The sequence below is a fragment of the Vollenhovia emeryi genome, unplaced genomic scaffold (assembly GCF_000949405.1).
Source record: "Vollenhovia emeryi isolate VEMERY1.0 unplaced genomic scaffold, V.emery_V1.0 DF939213.1, whole genome shotgun sequence".
Taxonomy (NCBI): domain Eukaryota; kingdom Metazoa; phylum Arthropoda; class Insecta; order Hymenoptera; family Formicidae; genus Vollenhovia; species Vollenhovia emeryi.
Window position 1 is genome coordinate 331693 of NW_011967153.1, and position 17247 is coordinate 348939.

At 47.7% G+C, this 17247-nt stretch overlaps 1 protein-coding gene across 2 annotated transcripts in view; it reads left to right on the forward strand.

The window, feature by feature from the left end:
* The window catches only part of LOC105561049 (protein tiptop), a 96488-nt gene that overhangs the window by 25168 nt on the left and 54073 nt on the right, over nt 1–17247 (forward strand). For both annotated transcript variants that reach the window (XR_001008873.1, XM_012010695.1), the window contains exon 2: nt 14078–14209. Coding sequence is in view for 1 of the 2 variants with exons in the window: in XM_012010695.1 (XP_011866085.1) it covers nt 14143–14209 (67 nt within the window). In the remaining variant the exon portion in view is untranslated. The remainder of the gene's footprint in view (nt 1–14077; nt 14210–17247) is intronic.

A 17247-nucleotide genomic window follows, 5' to 3' on the forward strand; every position in this document is an offset into this window, starting at 1 on the left:
TCGGTCGCATACGCCGGCCGTAGCCAGGCGCCGATCTTGACCTGCCTCAAATCATGTAAATCCTAATCCGCCCGTACGTTAACACGCGCTACGTACGCACGCGCCGGGCGTGCGGGCGTATTTTCAATAATTAAAATATTAATGAGTAACACCGACACACACCTGCCGCGCCTGGCCGCCAGTTAATTATTGATAGCCGATCCGCGTATTACTTCGCGTTAACAATTAACGATGTACAACCGGGAAAACAATTTATTTGCGCGCGGACCTCATGAAAAATTCATCCGGCGCCAATAATCCCGCGTCCGTGATCGAGCGCCGCGCAAGCCCGATTTTTGTCTGAATTCAGGTCTGAATTTATTATCGTGCGTACTTACGCTGCATAAATGTTGCATCGTGTCCGGCGCATTATTTATGCCGTTATTTTAAGTTCGATAACTTGAACAGAGCGACAAATGTGCTTCGAAATGTATTAAACGGGTTCAAATACATTATACAACTATTTACATTGCTTACACGATAAACCGGATTAGAATTTTGCTCGTTCATTTTTTTTTACTCGTGTCACACGTTGTAAAGGTATGGTTTCCTTTTGTTGCTGAAAATGTCAAGATTATGGTTGAATAACTAACGTCTAAAATGTCTCAAATTCAGGAAGCTTTACTTTACAGGCTTAATCGTTCGATTACGGTCAAATTGTCGCATAGAATTCTGTAACAATGCACCCCTTTTTTCCCTTTTACCAAAGGTGGGCGACCTGTTTAGCTCGCGCAAAAAAATGTTTAAGAGGCTCAGGTGCACAAGCAAACTCTACTGGTGTGGCGTCCGGCTTGAGAGATCGAGTTGCTTCATGTCTTCTCAAATACCTAGGGAAACTTAAAACGGCTAAGACGTCGACTTTTGCGTCCCTGGCGTTGCAGCCTTTCTCACGTACGCCATTTTGCTTCCCCTTCATTTGCACATTTTCGAGGAGACCTTTGAAATGTAGCGACGTCAAGCTCTCATTTCCAATTATGATCGACGATCTTCTCTTATTTTATACGGTCGTAAACAATTCGATGTGCCGCTGGACATTTTTGCGCGTACAAGTTTTTATACTCATTTCTTGTTACATTCCTGTTAAAATGGACAAGGATAAAGGAATGTTATTAGGTAATTAGCGCCTAATGAACTTTGCGCTTATAAGCAAGCAATTTCACTGACGATTGACGCACGTTATTACTGTTTTATTCTTGCACCGCGGGAGGATTCTCGACTCACCGAAGAAGCGGAATCGAAGATACGATCGATCTCGCCGCACACGGATGAATCATGGGAGTGTGACTTTGCAACAAGATGACGAGAGACCTCATCTGCGGAAGGTCGCGAGCAATTTCAACCTTTCCTTTTTTTGCGCTAATTTAACTCCTCCAGCTTCTTGATATTAAAGCTACAGTACCGTAATAAATCGCAAAAGAAATCTGAAAATTCCAAAATATTTCACGATTTTTATCGATACACGTACACGCGCGAAACTTTTGTGCACGTGCGTTCTTATTTTCTGTTACGCAGGAAAGATTTAGTTGAACGAAGAAAATTCAATTGGTATTAATTCGATGACTAAGAAAATGCCCTCGATATCGAGAAATCTTGACTTTGATCTTCTCATCGACGAGTGCGATAGCGATATCTAAATATAAATTGAGGGAACGAGTTTGATGGAGATACGTGACCGCGCTATCTGCGTGTTATCGTAACATGATTCACACGCGGATTTTTTTCAGGTAAAAATAGTTACTTCCGCCATGTATAATATAAACCTGCCTGTCCCGTAAGAAGTTCTGTTTCTACGAGCGATTTCTTCATAAGTCGGAGTAATCTTCGGATTAGTATACACGCACGCGTGTTTAATAGCGACTGACTGGCGTGTATGAGCCGCGGCAGCCTTTTGCCGTTAATGCCTAACAGAATTCATTACTCGTTAAACATGCGGCGCATCGCGAATTACTGTCGCGCCGTCGGCGTCGGTCTAAGGACGCCGCTTCTCTTTTTTCCCTTCCTCTCTTTCGCCGGCGAGCGCTGGAAACGCCGACGCGAAATTGCGATAGATATTATACTCGACCTCGTCGAGATACCTTGGCGTTCGGAACCGAACGGCAGTCAATGGCCTATCGACGGAAGCTGTCGAGCGAGCGGCCGCCCAAGTGTCGAAACGTAAAATGTCGTCTGAAAAAAACTCTCCGAGGACCTTTCGAACTGCCCACTCGTAAGAGAATCCGCTATTATATTTGAATAGACGGTTGCACAAACTACGCGTGCAAGGCGGACGGCTGTAAATGCGATTTAACGGTAAACGAGCGTTTCGCCAATGCACTTGCGCATAATTATGAGTACGTGCTTCTCACCTTTACCGTGCGTACCACATTTTATTCATTGACAATAATGCGGACGACTAATACGAGCGAATAGCGCACGACGACGTGCAGGTACGTGTACGAGAAAACTTATTGTTAGATGCCGTGCCTCGCGGCAATTGGTGTCGGTAGACAATTATTTTCGTTCTGACGCAAAGCTCTGCCAGTTACATGTAATTAAAAACTGAATTACTCGAAGAGATCGAGACTCGAGATTTTGCGGGCAGGACCTTGTATCGCAATTACGTTTTATTGTAGATCCGTTCTCTTATTTGGAAAGGATTCTACCCTGAGATTTTCAGACGGCCAAGTATTTATTTCAATGATTTATTATTTTATTCATTATTTCTTACTCAGCTCAATGCGTGTAAATTATTACAAGGGGAAGGGCGGGGGACACCTGTAAATTACAAATTGCGATCTTCCACGCAGATAAATGACGCTCTGCTCTCTCAAAGAAGATCGTCATCGCGACGTAAGTTCGTTGTCTTTGACGAAGTAAAAGTTGCTTGATTTATGAACGTGATTTCCATCCGAAGAGAGTCTCGCCCTGACGGCTCAGTGACCAGCCAAGGTCTTGACGTCCCCGTGGTTCTACGGGATTGACAGCTGCAGAGAGTCATCCTCTACGTCGTCATCGTCATCGTGGATACGACGATGATTGGCCGAACGTGCATTTGTTCCGTGACGCAGCAGGGGCGATCACGAGGTTCGCGCAGTCATACGGACGCCTGGCTGTATTTGTGAAGAGTCGATAGGGGCGGCACTATGCATCAACCACCGTCTTCCTTTGTCGTATCTGACGCCAAAAACGAACAACTATAAATAACCTTTTCTTAAAGTTTCACCGAAAAGTCCCAAATCTATTCGACCACGGTTTCCCCGATTTCTTTTCTCTCGCAGAGAGGAAATCGTTTTTGGGAATTGTGAGAATGTTGGGAAAAGATACAGAGGATGGGACGTTCGCGACGTGTCTGCATAATTTCTGCGCGTTCTTCGTAAATAGTCTTGATGGCGAAAACCAAACGGTGCAACGGTCCGTTTAGATTTCGTTGTTACTGCGCGTTAATTCACGAGCATTCGCGTAGGTCGCGAGTCTCGAAGGCTCACTTTCCCGGAATCATTCTGTCACGACGAATAACTCGTGACAAATCTCCCCCCGGCATCGACTGATCGTCTGAGGAAATGAAGTTTGCGCATAGCGACGCGTGTGTACCTTATACCTGAAACGTTGCTTCGTCACTGGCCTTTAGACCCGCCGATGCGCGAGAGGGAAAGAAAGAGAGCGCCCGAGGAGGAGTATCCGCAGCGGCAGGAATAATAAATAATAAAGGTATAGGTACGGAGATTGATGGCTGCACCATGACTGACGTTCCATCCATCACCTCTTCGCTCTCCTCACGAAGGATTGACCGGGTATACCTTCGCTGCTCGCTCCCCTCGTCTCCTCGCTTCTTTCTTCCTCCGGTTCTCCTCCTCGACTCGTCGCCGTGCCGCTCTGCCTCGCTATTATCGCGCTCGTTCTTATTGCCCAGACTACCCCTGCGCGTCTAAAGAAGGACTACCTACCGCGATTTCAACTTTCCTCCAGTTGGAGCTACGATGACTGCGCCATTTCCGAATCCTCTTATTTGGCGTCCACCTATTAGGGTCCCTCTCGGAGCGCCGACATTATGATTCCTAATTCCCAGGCATTTCGAGAGGATCCGTTTTTATTATCCGTCGTTCCTGTGCGACCCTCTACCTGCCAATATCTACCTGACGCCAATGCGATATATCGAGCGGCGTTAAATGAATTTCTTAAAAGAAATAGACCTGATCGCGATTATATCGCTCTTTGCATCACCTGGCACCGCTGCGTTTTATTTCGAGAAAAAGGACTATCTATGTCAGTCTTCTAGTTAAGAGAACCTTGACATTTTCGATTCCCGATATTTTGCGCCGCTCATCTCCGCGTGACCCTTCATTAAGCGGCTATCTGTCCACTTTAAAGTACCCTGGACGTCACCGGCACTCGTTCCAGGAGGCTTGCGCAAGGTATTCGGGGAAGATCCCGGCGCGATCCCCGACAGGGTGGATCGGCCACTGGCCGACTAATCCATCCCCTTCGGCGTATGGTGAGTGGCCTGGACGGATCAATCGGAAGGCCGGTATAAGTTTCCGCCGTTGTGGTTCGGCGGTACCGAGGTTAGCTGTCGCGGTCAGTTTCGAATTGCGGCGATGTCAGTGACAGCTGTGCTCGAGGGCCACGTATTGAACTCACGTCCAGTTACGCTCCTTTATACCTACTTACCTTGCTCTCTCCTCTGTCCTTCTCTCTCTTTCTCCCCCCCCCCCTCTTCCTTTTCCTCTTTCTCATTCGGCCTCTCGCTCTCCCTCTCGTTTTCTCATTCCAATTGTTTCTTCTCGCGAGCCCCCGTCTCTCTCCCTCCCTCCCGTCGTTTCTCCCCTTTCTCTCACTCGGTTCCTTCCATCTCGATTTCTTCGCCTCGTCCGATCTCGTCGGGAGGCTCCGCCGTGGCCACAACCGACCAGTCAAATAATCGTCCACGTAATGGGACACGCGCACAGAATCGAGCCAACCGGTAATAATAAGGTCGAGGGCGGCCTATCCAAGCCCATCTACGGCGATTAGGACGTACCACGAGACTCTGCAATCACCAGGACGCGCCGGGCATCTCATCCCCCCTTCTCCTCTTTCTCCTCCCTCGCCTCTACGCGCGACGATTAGGTATCGTTCTGATCAGTGACCACAAGGAGGAACCTACTCGCACGTGTTATTAGCAGCACTTTCGGCCGATTCTACTCCGGAGTAATGATCGTGGGATCATAGATTATACTCGGTCCAGCATACGTGATTTTCAGGCTAATTATTACGGAGGATCTGCTGCTGAAATTTTACGCGCTCTGGCATTTTGTCTGAGAACATGGCGTTTCCTAATTTATAAATGAAACGAGACACGCAAGATCGTTGTATACAAATAATATGATGAAGCACAAATATTTACCTACGAATCGTTGGTGATTTGTCGAATTCGATGTCATCGAGTCGTATCCATTTCCAAACTGAAGACAAGAGAGAGATCATAATTTCAGTTGCGGACGATGTCTGTAACGCTGTGGAAGGCTTGAGAGAACAATACTAAAGCTCATTTACACACTCGTTACGATTAAAAATGATAAAGAGATAAAGACTCGCACGTACTGTACGGCCTTTGTAATTTCGTTTCGGTTCGCGACAAATAGAAATGTCGATTTAATGTCTATTGCTTGATAGACGAAGATGACTACTCGTTACTCGCAACCCTCGCCGCTCGAGAAGCGCTTGACTTTTGAGAGGAGAAGAAGGACGATAATGGTCTTAACCCTCGGTGCTCTTACCCCGTAGAAGCTCCTTGACCCAACAAGATACGTACCTTACTCTCGAAATCGTGAAAGGATCTTTCTGGCACTCGATCCGCGCCACGGCGGGATCCTCGAAAAGGTGGATTCGGCTTCTTTAATTAGCGCTCTCGCCCTCTCACGGGATGATACCGAGGCTCTCTCGCTCCTGAGGGGGCATCTTAGAGTCTAGGAAACCCGGGATAGTAGGAGGCCTCCTTCCCAGCTGGCACGTTCACGGTTGCCATCGTGAGAGGAGCACGAAGAAAGGGATGGCCGCCGCCTGGGGGTGGGGGTACGATGAGGTATCCCGGTGCATGTCGGAGGGCTGTTTTACTTGCCAATTACTCGAAACACTCGGCTATCGGTGCCGGTATTAAAGGGACCCTCTTCCCCGTGTCTTTTCTATACCTTCTCCGCGCGTACACACACGTTACCGTTTCCTCCTCATCCTCCCTTTCCGCCTCTTTCTTTCCGCAAGGACCGTCAGCGGTGCCTTGAAGATTCCCGCTCGTCCGACGCGAACGTGTGCGTGCGCGCACTCGTCGCCGACGTAGTTTCGACCGTAGACACCGAGCAGCCAGGATAACGACGACGGGAGGCGCGAGCGCGATATTACACGGGGGGTCGGCGATGCTCTAGGATTGGTACCGCCGACGGTCGTTACGCGGGACGGCGGGATGGGGGTGGCGGAGACGCTTCGGGACGGCTACCTAGGGACGCTTCAGCGCAACGAGCGCCTTATCTTCGCTACACCTTCGCCAGGGAAACACCGGACCTATCTGGCCCGGTTACTACCTCGTCCCCTCACTCCCGCCTCGCTCTACATAGCGGCTCGAAATATCCGCCAACCAAATAAACTACTCGCGCGAATATAATTATCAGCCGGCGCGCACACCCTCGTCTTTTCTTCCAATGACTCATTCGGCCTTCTTTTACGTTTTATCGTCCGTAACAGAGGGAAGGTTGCGGTTAAGTGGCCGGGATATTATAATTCGTGGGATGTGCGAATAATCGCGCGAAATAATACTATAAAGCTGTCTCTCTTCAGAAAGCAAAAAAGTTCGTTATCCTCTTCTTCTTTTCTTAGGAATATGTCGCTCTCTTATCGGCTACGAGTCTCCACGCTCGATGATCAATGCAGAGATTGTTAAATGCATCAAATTACCGTAGACTGCCGCGTGCGTGTTTCACCTGCTGACCGTATGGCATCGTCGTTACGATACCTGAACTTTTTTCTGGTTGCGCGCTTGGATTAGCATACGCGATCACAGGCCTCTTCCCCGATTATCTCACTTGAAATATTTCCAAGAGGAAGCCTAGAAGCCGATATATAATGATGAGATCTACAAATCATCTATATACATGCGCTAAACTGGTACACCTAATAATATGCAGACGTGCTTATCATTAATGTCAAATTAAACATACCCCAATTAAGATCTATAAATTAGATATGCAATAATCATATGCCGTGGCTCGATATACGTTAAGAAAGTCGCTCGATGGCAGATACGTTATTAACTCGAGTCACATTTTACCGCGGAGACACGCGGTCAATCATCAATTCTGCTTTGGTCATCCCATCAATGTTTTATACGGCCGCCTTCCTTATTCTCTCTGTCGTAACGCGAGCTAGCATAAATTTCAACGTTTCTGTATCTTCACCCGACTTGCAACTCGGTTCACTGCGCAACTTTGTAAATCGTGCTAAACCTCACGAGAAGTATGTCCACATATCACCTACTATATTACTCGAAGACCTAAGTAACGCTTGAAATCCGACCCGCTAGAAATCCGTGGGCCAAGTCTCGCAGCCCGCGTCCGTGTATCGAGCCAGTTCGTCGCGATATAATCGTCTTGTCTTCGTCAATCAAAGCTTGTCTGATCCACGACGGAAGCTACATTCGCCGGAGTGTCGCGCGGTTAATCCACCTTGTCGGCGTTATTGCGCGAGATATGAATAATTCGTTCCTTCGTCGATTCCGCCCGGGGCTGTCTTCCGCGTGTTACCGAGCGTCAGCTCTAGTCAGCCTAAAACACGAGCCGAGATGGCAGCGTTTGATACTTCGTTTTACCCGAGCGCGGCGGTGAGCGACGACGACGATGGTGCGTCGTTCTTCGCGATGAAGCGGAGGAGGACAGTCGCGACGACATCCGACAAGCCGAGAAAGGAAAAGAGAGAGAGAGAGAGAGGACTTGACGATTTATAATCGGTGACGAATGGACGCGATCGCGGAGAGTCCTCGTTTCTTACCCGACGTTTTATAAATGTCGTGCAGCAATAAAGACGCTGGATGGATTAGCCGCGGATCTGGCGTGCCGAGGAAGCGGTTTCTATTCTGGTGGATTGAAACCAGGCACGCGCGTCCAATGAATCAATCGGATGCCATCCGCCGCGCCGGGACCTCACCCTCTCCCCAGCAACTCGCGTCTTTGATCTGCCGGACGCGCCCTTAACGCGGCGATGACGCTGCGGACCTCGCGGCACTGCCCTGCCGTGAATCCTCCGTGACCTCTCTCTCTCCCTTCTCATTATTTTCGAGATCGCTTAACACCCGATATCTCTCCGAGGACATCGCCGGCGCCGAGCGTCCCGCTATTTCGGGCCCGGTACTCCGCCCTCCTGTTTTCATTTTCGATCTTTATTGGAGACGGCTCGCTTCGCGATGCGTGTTTTTGCACTTCGTTCGTTCTCGCGCAGAAAAATTTGAAGTTTCTTCAAGTCTCGGTAAAAATAACGGAGGCGCATCTCAAAGGGGATTAACGGGGCTTAAGCATTAGCGCTGTAACTGTCACGAATGCCTTTATATATAAATATCCTTGAATTCTTCAAAATTATACGTCGCGAAATAAGAATGATTTTATTTTTAACATATCCGCTGGCGAATATTTTCGTAGCTCTCCCAGAAATCATTCGCATCACCAGACCCCGAGAATCCCCCCCGTCCCTTTACGTCGTGCCTCGTGCTCGCGCGGGTAAACGCGAGCGATCAAACTTTACGACCCGGAAGAGTGTCGAAGATTTCGAAGAGGGGCTTCGATTAGCCACGACTGATTATCGCCTGCCATCAAGGCACGCTCTCACTTTATTATCGTCGTTAGCCGCGAAACTTAGACTCGCGCGCGGGGCGTTCACGTCCGCCGGGCGTTTCCGGCGACTCGCGCGAGTAGAAGTCTCGGGCCAGTTGTTCACGTCCCTTTCGGAGCGCCCGTTGTTCTTTTTCCCCCCCTGGTGATGGTGTGACGCGAACACGGCGTATCCCCCAATGTTCTCAGAATTCACGTACGCGTCATAAATAGTGCTCTACTCGTACTCCGCCGTCTTCCGGTCCTTCTCTCCTTCGGCTCCTCGCGCGGGCCGACGTTTTCCAATATTCCGAACTGCACTGATTCCATCTGGGGTCCCTCCGAATCGCCTCCGACGTCGCTGTTTTCCCTCCTCCTCCCCTACGCCGCGCTTCGTCTCATGTATCGATCGTCGCGTGTATATGAGTTCTTTTTACGCTTTCAGGCTGCCTTACGCTGCCGCGGGTCGCGAATATTACGCAGATGCGACGATAATAAGTAACGCGTTGGTAGCCCCGGATACACCGCGAGAGACGCGACGCTGATGTTCCTGATAAATTCGGATCTTTTATTAAACTATTCGCGAGTCAACCTACAATTTATCCCCGACGAGGCTGTAATAAAATACTCGTCCGTGGCATCGATAGATCGTAGATTATTCCCCGCGCCTTCGCCAATTTCTGCGCTTGCCAATTTCCGATACACTTACAAGTAGCCCCCCCCCCCCAACTATACTGTGTGCGCCTTACGCAATTTATCCGCTCGCAATAACGTCTATTATAATAAACCCGTGTGCCGCGTTACGAACAGGGAGGGACCCGACTCTCGCGTCGGCCCGCAGCACTCGTTCGCGGTGAAATTATCCCTCGACGTTAAACGCCGACAGCGGAGTCGGCGCTTTCGAGAAGACCCACTCGAGAGATATCCCTCCGTCATACGAATCCATGCCGTTGAATGGAATTGGCGCCAAGCATTTTACGAGCGTGCGCGCGCAAGTCGGCATGGGACTGTTGTGCGTCGACCTTTACCTAACAACCCTCCCGCATCGTAGCCACCTCCGCTTCCTCCTTGCTGCAACCACCGCGGCAGTCGCCCCCCGTCGCCAACCCTGACCTGATTTATGAGATTCTGGAAGCGTCTACTCTACCGACGCCGCGTATTCTCTCTCTCTCTCTCTCTCTTCTCTCTTGGTCCTTCTCTCCCCTCTGCCCTCGTAACGTAGACAGCTGGCTAGTGTTTCCAGGAACGCACGTACACGGAGACGCTCTCTCGCACGTGAAGTGCGGAGCAAGTGGAATCCCCGATGCGTTTCGTTCATTTCCGCCCCCCTTTGTCCGCGCGTTCGCGAAAAGTGAAGGCACTACTTCGTACTCGTGTCTGGCGATATGTATCGAGGGCGGCGTGCTAATTAGTCGAGCGACAGGCCTTCGATCGCGCGTACCAGATACGCGGTTGCCGCGTTATGTCTTATCAAGTCGCGTTAGTCAAAACGATACCGGGCGCACGCAGTTGCCTCTCGGAGAACCGTGGCCCCGTCCTTTTCACTCCCGCATGTTTACAGAGCGCAGTTTCTCTCTCTCTCTCTCTTCTCCCCCCTCTCCTTCTCTCGCCCGTTTCGACAGTTAGAAAATTCGTCTTATTGATAAACGCGGAATGTTTTTAGAACATTTCACCCGCTGCGGTATTAACGTAATGCAATTTGCGAACTTTGGCGAACGCGCTGCCGCGCGGCGCTCATTGTTCGACGTTTGACGAGACGGCGCACATAATCTACCTCACATTCGTAAAAACACTCGCGTCTTCGCCGGGCGCGGACTTCGATCCGCCCGACGTTAGTTTTGACGCAATTAAAGCGACGTCGAGCGGTACGAATGGACTTTTCATCGCGAAAGATTAAAACTTGCTCTTTCGCCTTCGGGTGGCGTCATTCATCGGGCAAGGCGAAATTCCGCGGCGGCGAAAAATCCAATTTTTAGAACAATCCCCCTCGCGCACGGGCGCACTGACGTTTAGCAGGAATCTCTTCGTCAACAAGTAAATTTTCTTTTACCCCGGGAAGAAAAAAAACTCGCGCGAGGGTTGCTCGGGTGTCACACAAAAGCCGAGTGATTTGTGACGTTCGCCATTCTTTTGACCGTGCGGCAAGGCTCGCCCTCTCTCTCTACGTCCCACCCTGCACCGCACTCGCCCCCTTTCCCTTCTTCGCCGTCTTGCTCGTAGATATGGCCGAGTAATATACGAGCCCTGCATCTGTTCCCCGAGTGACGCAACGTCCCGCCATAGATCACACCCAGGCTTTTAGAGAGTGAAGGCTGTTAAGGAGAGCGCAAGAGAGAAAGAGAGAATGAGAGAGGGAGAGAGAACGGTCGGGAAAAGGAGATAGAACGAGACGCCGCGAGGAGAGAAGAAAGAGAGGACGAGAGTGAGATTGAGGGAGGGAGAGGGAGGGAAAGAGTGACAGGGTGACGTACTGTTACTGTTAAACTCGCCTGCACGTAAAGAAGAGCATGAGCAGGAGTGCGGCTGCCTCTCCAGCGTGTCGTGGCACGAAAGGGGCTGAGGGGGGGTGAGGTAGAAGTGGTTGCTGGTGGAAGACCGTGGAAGGTGGACGGAGACGTCGGTGTTGTTGTAAAGGGACGTAGCAGGCCAGGATCGTGGATCAGGGAGACGAATGTTGTGTGTTCCTAAAAACGTGCACTTAGTTGGGAGTCATTAATGCGATCGTACTGGCGATTGTATTTTGAATTGATCGCCCCGGCGCGATGGAGAAAAATGCTTAAAACGCCTCACTAATCCACGGCACTGTCCTATCCCCGAGATATATCCCGGGGAATTTAACGGTCGAGTTTCGTTCCCACTTTTTGCCGAGCGTTTCCAAAATTTAATACGAGTTTAATGCGAGAGCCGTATTATCGCGGGAGGAGAAAGTAGAGAGAGAACGATCTGTACCGTTGTCGATATTAATAGATGGAATTTATTACCGTCACGTACGTCTAATTTTATGTCTGCCCCATATTTATTTCAGAGATATTCTTACAGTTTTTCTTTTTGAGATTTCACGTCTTCTTAATTTACAAGTTTCAATCACAGCTGTTGTTCCGCGACATCGATATTTATAAACGAAAAGTCCCATTTAAGATATACACATCCACACAGAAAGTAGCGTATCTAATTGCAGTCAGAACTATTTTCGTGTGCCGAAGAGAGATCGTTGAGGCAATCGCGGGAAAAGGATATCATCCAATAATGCTTTCAAGTGTCAAGATCGGTCTCGTAATCAGATTAGGTGCTCGTTAACGTACCGTCGTCGAAAGCGAAACGAGAAACTCACCTGTTCGGTTTATATAACGAGCGAATAATTCAGAGGCGGCGAGTCGCTCCGGTTCGCATCTCGCCGTTTAAGAATATTACGGTACACCGTATACACATCGGCCGAGCGATAAATCGCTCGAATATGGGTTAAGAAATTTCCTTGGCTCGCGCGGAGGGTCGAGAGGGTGGCGTAGAGGGTGGCCGAGAGGGTTTTCGGATGAAGACGAGGAGCGGGGGCGGCGGGCGGGGAGGGCGGAGAGGGGACAGAAAAGTGAAGCGGGGCGCGACGGTGGCGCGATACAGTACAGTACGCCCCTGGGCGCACCGACGTAGAAACCATTGAGGCGAGATATACGAGCGAGAGTTTGTTTGCGCTTATGGCCTACGTCTGGAAAAGGGAAGGCAGGCAGGGGGCAGACGGGGAGACGGGGAGTTGGCGTTTTATCGGGGCACCCTTATGCCTATTATGCCTTCGCGCCCCGCTCCGTCACGCCGTGCAGAAACCCCGCGCGCATCTCTCCCCCCCCCTGCCCCGGCTCCCTCTTTCTCCGGTCCCCGTTCGGCACCCCCCTCCCCCCCCCCCGGTCGGCTGGGTGACGCGGCGTGCGAATTAAAACGCCTCATAAATATCTGAAACAAAGGCGGCCGCTTTCGAGGGCGTACGCCGGAAAGATATACGGCTGGTTACGATGGTCGGTACTGGGTGGTTAAGGGACGAGGGGGTGGCGGGTGAGGGAGGGAGCGAGCGGGCTGCGACGCGGGACGCGCGATCCTAGGTTTGGCACCCTTCGTAAAAAGCCGTCGAGTAGGGTGGCTCGCCACCTCCCGGGGAATCACGAGAGCGGCGTCGATTGGGAAGCTCGCCGTGAAAAAGCCGTGGATTTTCTTAGAGGCTCGGTATCAACGTTTGCCGGGCGATATATCACTCATTCAATATTAGCTGTCTTAAAAGTTGCGTGCTTTTTCCTCGGCGTGTATACCGAGAGTTAAACCGGGAAGAAGAATAGTTGTAATATTAAAGCGCCGCTAGTAGAAGTAATCGTTGTGGGAAAATTGAAAGTTTCGAGGAGATGCGTTTCAGTTGAAAGTTGCGAGAAATGCGTTTCCGGTCGTAGCTTGACCATTTCTTTTTAATGCTTAACACGTGTCTACGTTAATACGACACAATTAGGGAAATTTAAAAAGGACGGTGACATGGGGTGAGTAAATTTATTGACGGGACTTTGGAATGACAGGAAATAGTATTTCTACAACGTTTGAATTCATCCCGAGATCAGACAGACAGTATCGAATAACATAAGATTTATCGATTAGGTATACTATGTATTTTGAGTCGTGTAAATCTGATTTTGACTGCGCGTCACAAAGTGTCTCGAATAACGGGACATTGTGAGGGATGATTGATTTCACTGCGACAGCCCTGCCCAAGCTTCACGTTGTTTCTCTTTATCTGTATGTCGCTTTTATTTCTTCTTTCTTACTGAATTTACATTCGCATTCTTAGGTCGACCGGAGGTCAAAGACGGTCAAGAGAATTTTAGAAGATTTAGATGGCACTTTTACATTAGTGTCAGTCATAAATTGACGCCTAGCTGTCGAAATCTGATTGTTCGAACACCGCGAGATATTGCGTAAATCACAAAGGGCCATGCAGTTTCACAAACGTCGGTTGACTACTAACCAAAGCTCAGTCAACTCCCTATCTTTTTCCATCTTATTATTTAAGAAGAGACGGAGAATCAAATGATCTTCGGTTGACTGTTTACCAGAATTCAGTGTCGAATCCCTATCTTTTCTCTCGCTTATTATCTAAGAAGAGACAGAGAATCACTTGACTTTCGGTTAGCAGTCAAGTTCGGCGGTCAACCTTAAGAAAGTTTAAATGTACACAATTTTAACTGTTGTATCTTGTTTTCTTTCAGGTAAGTAGTGGTCTCCGATCGTTTGAAAAGCGAGCGGCTCGGAGCCGCCGCACCGGACGGGAGATATGCGCAGCAAGCAGCAGCCCAGGCCTTCTTTCCGATGGCCGCAGCAGCGCGGTGATAACCTTACCGGTAAATATCCATATGTAACATCTCACGCACGCACGCAAGTATGCACGCACGCACGCACATACGCACGCACGCACGTATTTTATTCTTTATTTTGCATCCTGCACTTCTCACGTCCCGACGAGATACCGCTTCTCCTCGCGTGCCGCGTAGCGGTTCTCGCTCGGGAAAGAAACGAGATCGATCGGCGATTAACCGATCTGCCGCGCTCGTAGCCACTTGGAGATATTAGTTTAGACGGTTCGTTGCTTGTTTTCGCAAAACGCGCGGTTCCACGATTTGACACAATTATTTTAAGATTAACTCGGATCTCTTTACCCCCTCCCACTGCTACTTTTCTATCGTACACTGTAGCGTTAGGTGTCCAAGTGAGGCGTACCTTAGTATCCCAATGTTTGTGTATTTCATTTCGCACGTGCGAAGCCAATTGAAGATAACGTGAAGAATTATTTAACGCCGGTACATGATTAGCCAACGTAGAAAATTGCTAGACGACGCTTGGCTAGCAAATTCTAATTAACGAAACTGCGGGAAATATTACCTCAGCCAGGGTTTGAACCTGGACCTCCCTACACTCTAGGCGGGCGTCTCACCGGTTCGACCACTGAGGAATGTAGTAATATTTATCGCAATAAATACAGAGTAGTACTGTTTATCCTTTATACATTGGTCAATTGAAGATATTCACTTTTACGGAAATAAAATTTTAAAAAGTAATAACAGAATGGCGGGATCGAGATGTCCAGTAATGTCGGAAATCCTGGACGAGTTCGTGTTAATGCTAGAAATACCAGGAAACGTGTTGCGACTCATTAACCGATTATCGTCGACGAACCGGTCTGGCCTAGCCGTAAATCGGATATTTACGGCGGTTATAAGCGAATAACAGAGCAAAAGCGATCGGTAACGTGCGGGATCGATAAGCGCGGCCAAGTGTTATAAACGACATTCTGGGCGAACAGATATCGACTGAGGTTTGCTCGTATGTCCTTCGACCGGACTATCCTTCACGATTATGATGTTCTTAAGTAGCGTTCGATCTATTACCTTGAAAGAAGTCAGTAAATCACGATTTCTGTCTCTCATTTTCCTCTCGATTTATGTCTCCACATCAGAACACGGTGTAGTTTCTCGGAAACGGCGCGTGGCACTTATTCCCGCATTCCTGACCGACGTGTACGCGATTAATTAATTTCGATTAAATTGAAAAAGATGCGAAAATCGTGATACATGTATCGGTGTTGCGCAGTGCCAATTATTTACATTCGCAAATTATTTACACGGCTTTCAACTCGGATTCGCATTGCACGAAACGACTTCTCATCGTACGACGGCCATTATATTCCGTTACGAATGCTATCAAGAGTAAACTCCGCTGTGCGATTCACAAATTTACATTTACCATGCATTTATTCTTCGATGATGTTAAGAGACAACGACGCTTTGCACCTTTCTGTCGATTCCGCTGGACGACATAGACACGACGTGAGCTTCACAATCGCGATCTCCTCGTCATCTTACACCGCCTTGGCACACAGGGGTCTACGTTGTACGATTATAAAGCGTTAGTAGTGTCTGAAAAAAAGGATACCGGTGCAGCTGTTACAGCCGATCGTATGATAGATATCTGCTAACATATCCTGCCGCTCTTCTTTTCAGTATTAGTCTTGTGTGAGCCTATAACGGAAGATATTCTACTTTTCTCTTTCCTGTACTCTACACTATATAAATGTAATTAAGGAGATAAGAAATCCTGATATATGGCACAGTGTAATAAGCGAGTTTTATCGTTCAGGAATATATAAAACTAGACGTATCATGAATATTATTACATATCGTTAAAATCTGATTTAAAAAACGCAATAGAATTTTCCTACGGAAACAAAGTAGACAGCGCAGAAATATAATAAATAAATCAGTGTCTTCATAAATTCTATGAAAAAAACGATTACACAAACTTTAATCGTTTCCACTGACTCGCGGTCACGATTTACATATTAATAATAAATATTACTAATACAACTTCTCTTGTCACTTCACGTGTACTTGTATAGCTTTTTTAAATTACGGATAACAATGTTGGTCGTTGAGATGTTAAAAAAAAAGATGTAGGCAATGTGAGTCAACACCCAGCTGAAAGTAAAATTATGTATAATATCAACCAATTTTTTATGTTGGAAATCACATAACATCGCAATACAATTAATTCATTGCTGAAGAGGGTCGCTTTTGCAGACCGAAACGTACAACTGTATTGCGATATTATGCGATTTCTAACATTAAAAATTGGTTGATACCAATATTATACATAATTGTTCACCACTTTCAACTAGGTGTTGGCTCACGTTGCCTATAAGTTTTCTTTTTAACATCTCAACGGCCAACATTGTTATCCGTAATTTAAGTTGTTTATATAGGAGCCTTATTTACATTTTTTTTTCTATTTTGTAATTTGTGTGAATGTACGTTCGTACACTGACAGAAAAAAATGGTTGCAGTTATCACGATCTCACTATAATTTATAGTCATTTTAGGAGCCAACCACATTTTTATATAATTCTTCCAACTACGTAGGTTACGGTTGATCTAACAATGTATTATACTTCTCATAGACACAATATTGGTTCATTCAACATATGATATGGTTGTCATAAACCAAAACGAGCTTTTAATTTGGTGAGGTGTACTATAAATATTGCAATAACAACCACAAGTAAAATTTCGAATAACTATAGGTAATAGTAATAATCGTATTTATATTGGAAGTAATACTCCCCGCTTTTTATTATATATACATTGCGTACACTACGTTCATTGGTTACATCACTTTGCACTCATAAAGAATAGCACAAGATAGCATCTTTCAAAGAAAAGATAAGTAATCTTATACGAATGCGTATAACTTATCCGTATTTATAACACCCTAAGGCCTGTTACACAATACGTCGTATGTCGCTGTCGGATGTCGGGACGTGGTCGATGGTCCAATAAGAAAATTCCTTTTCAAAAAATAAATTTTCTCATTAGACCATCGGCTACGT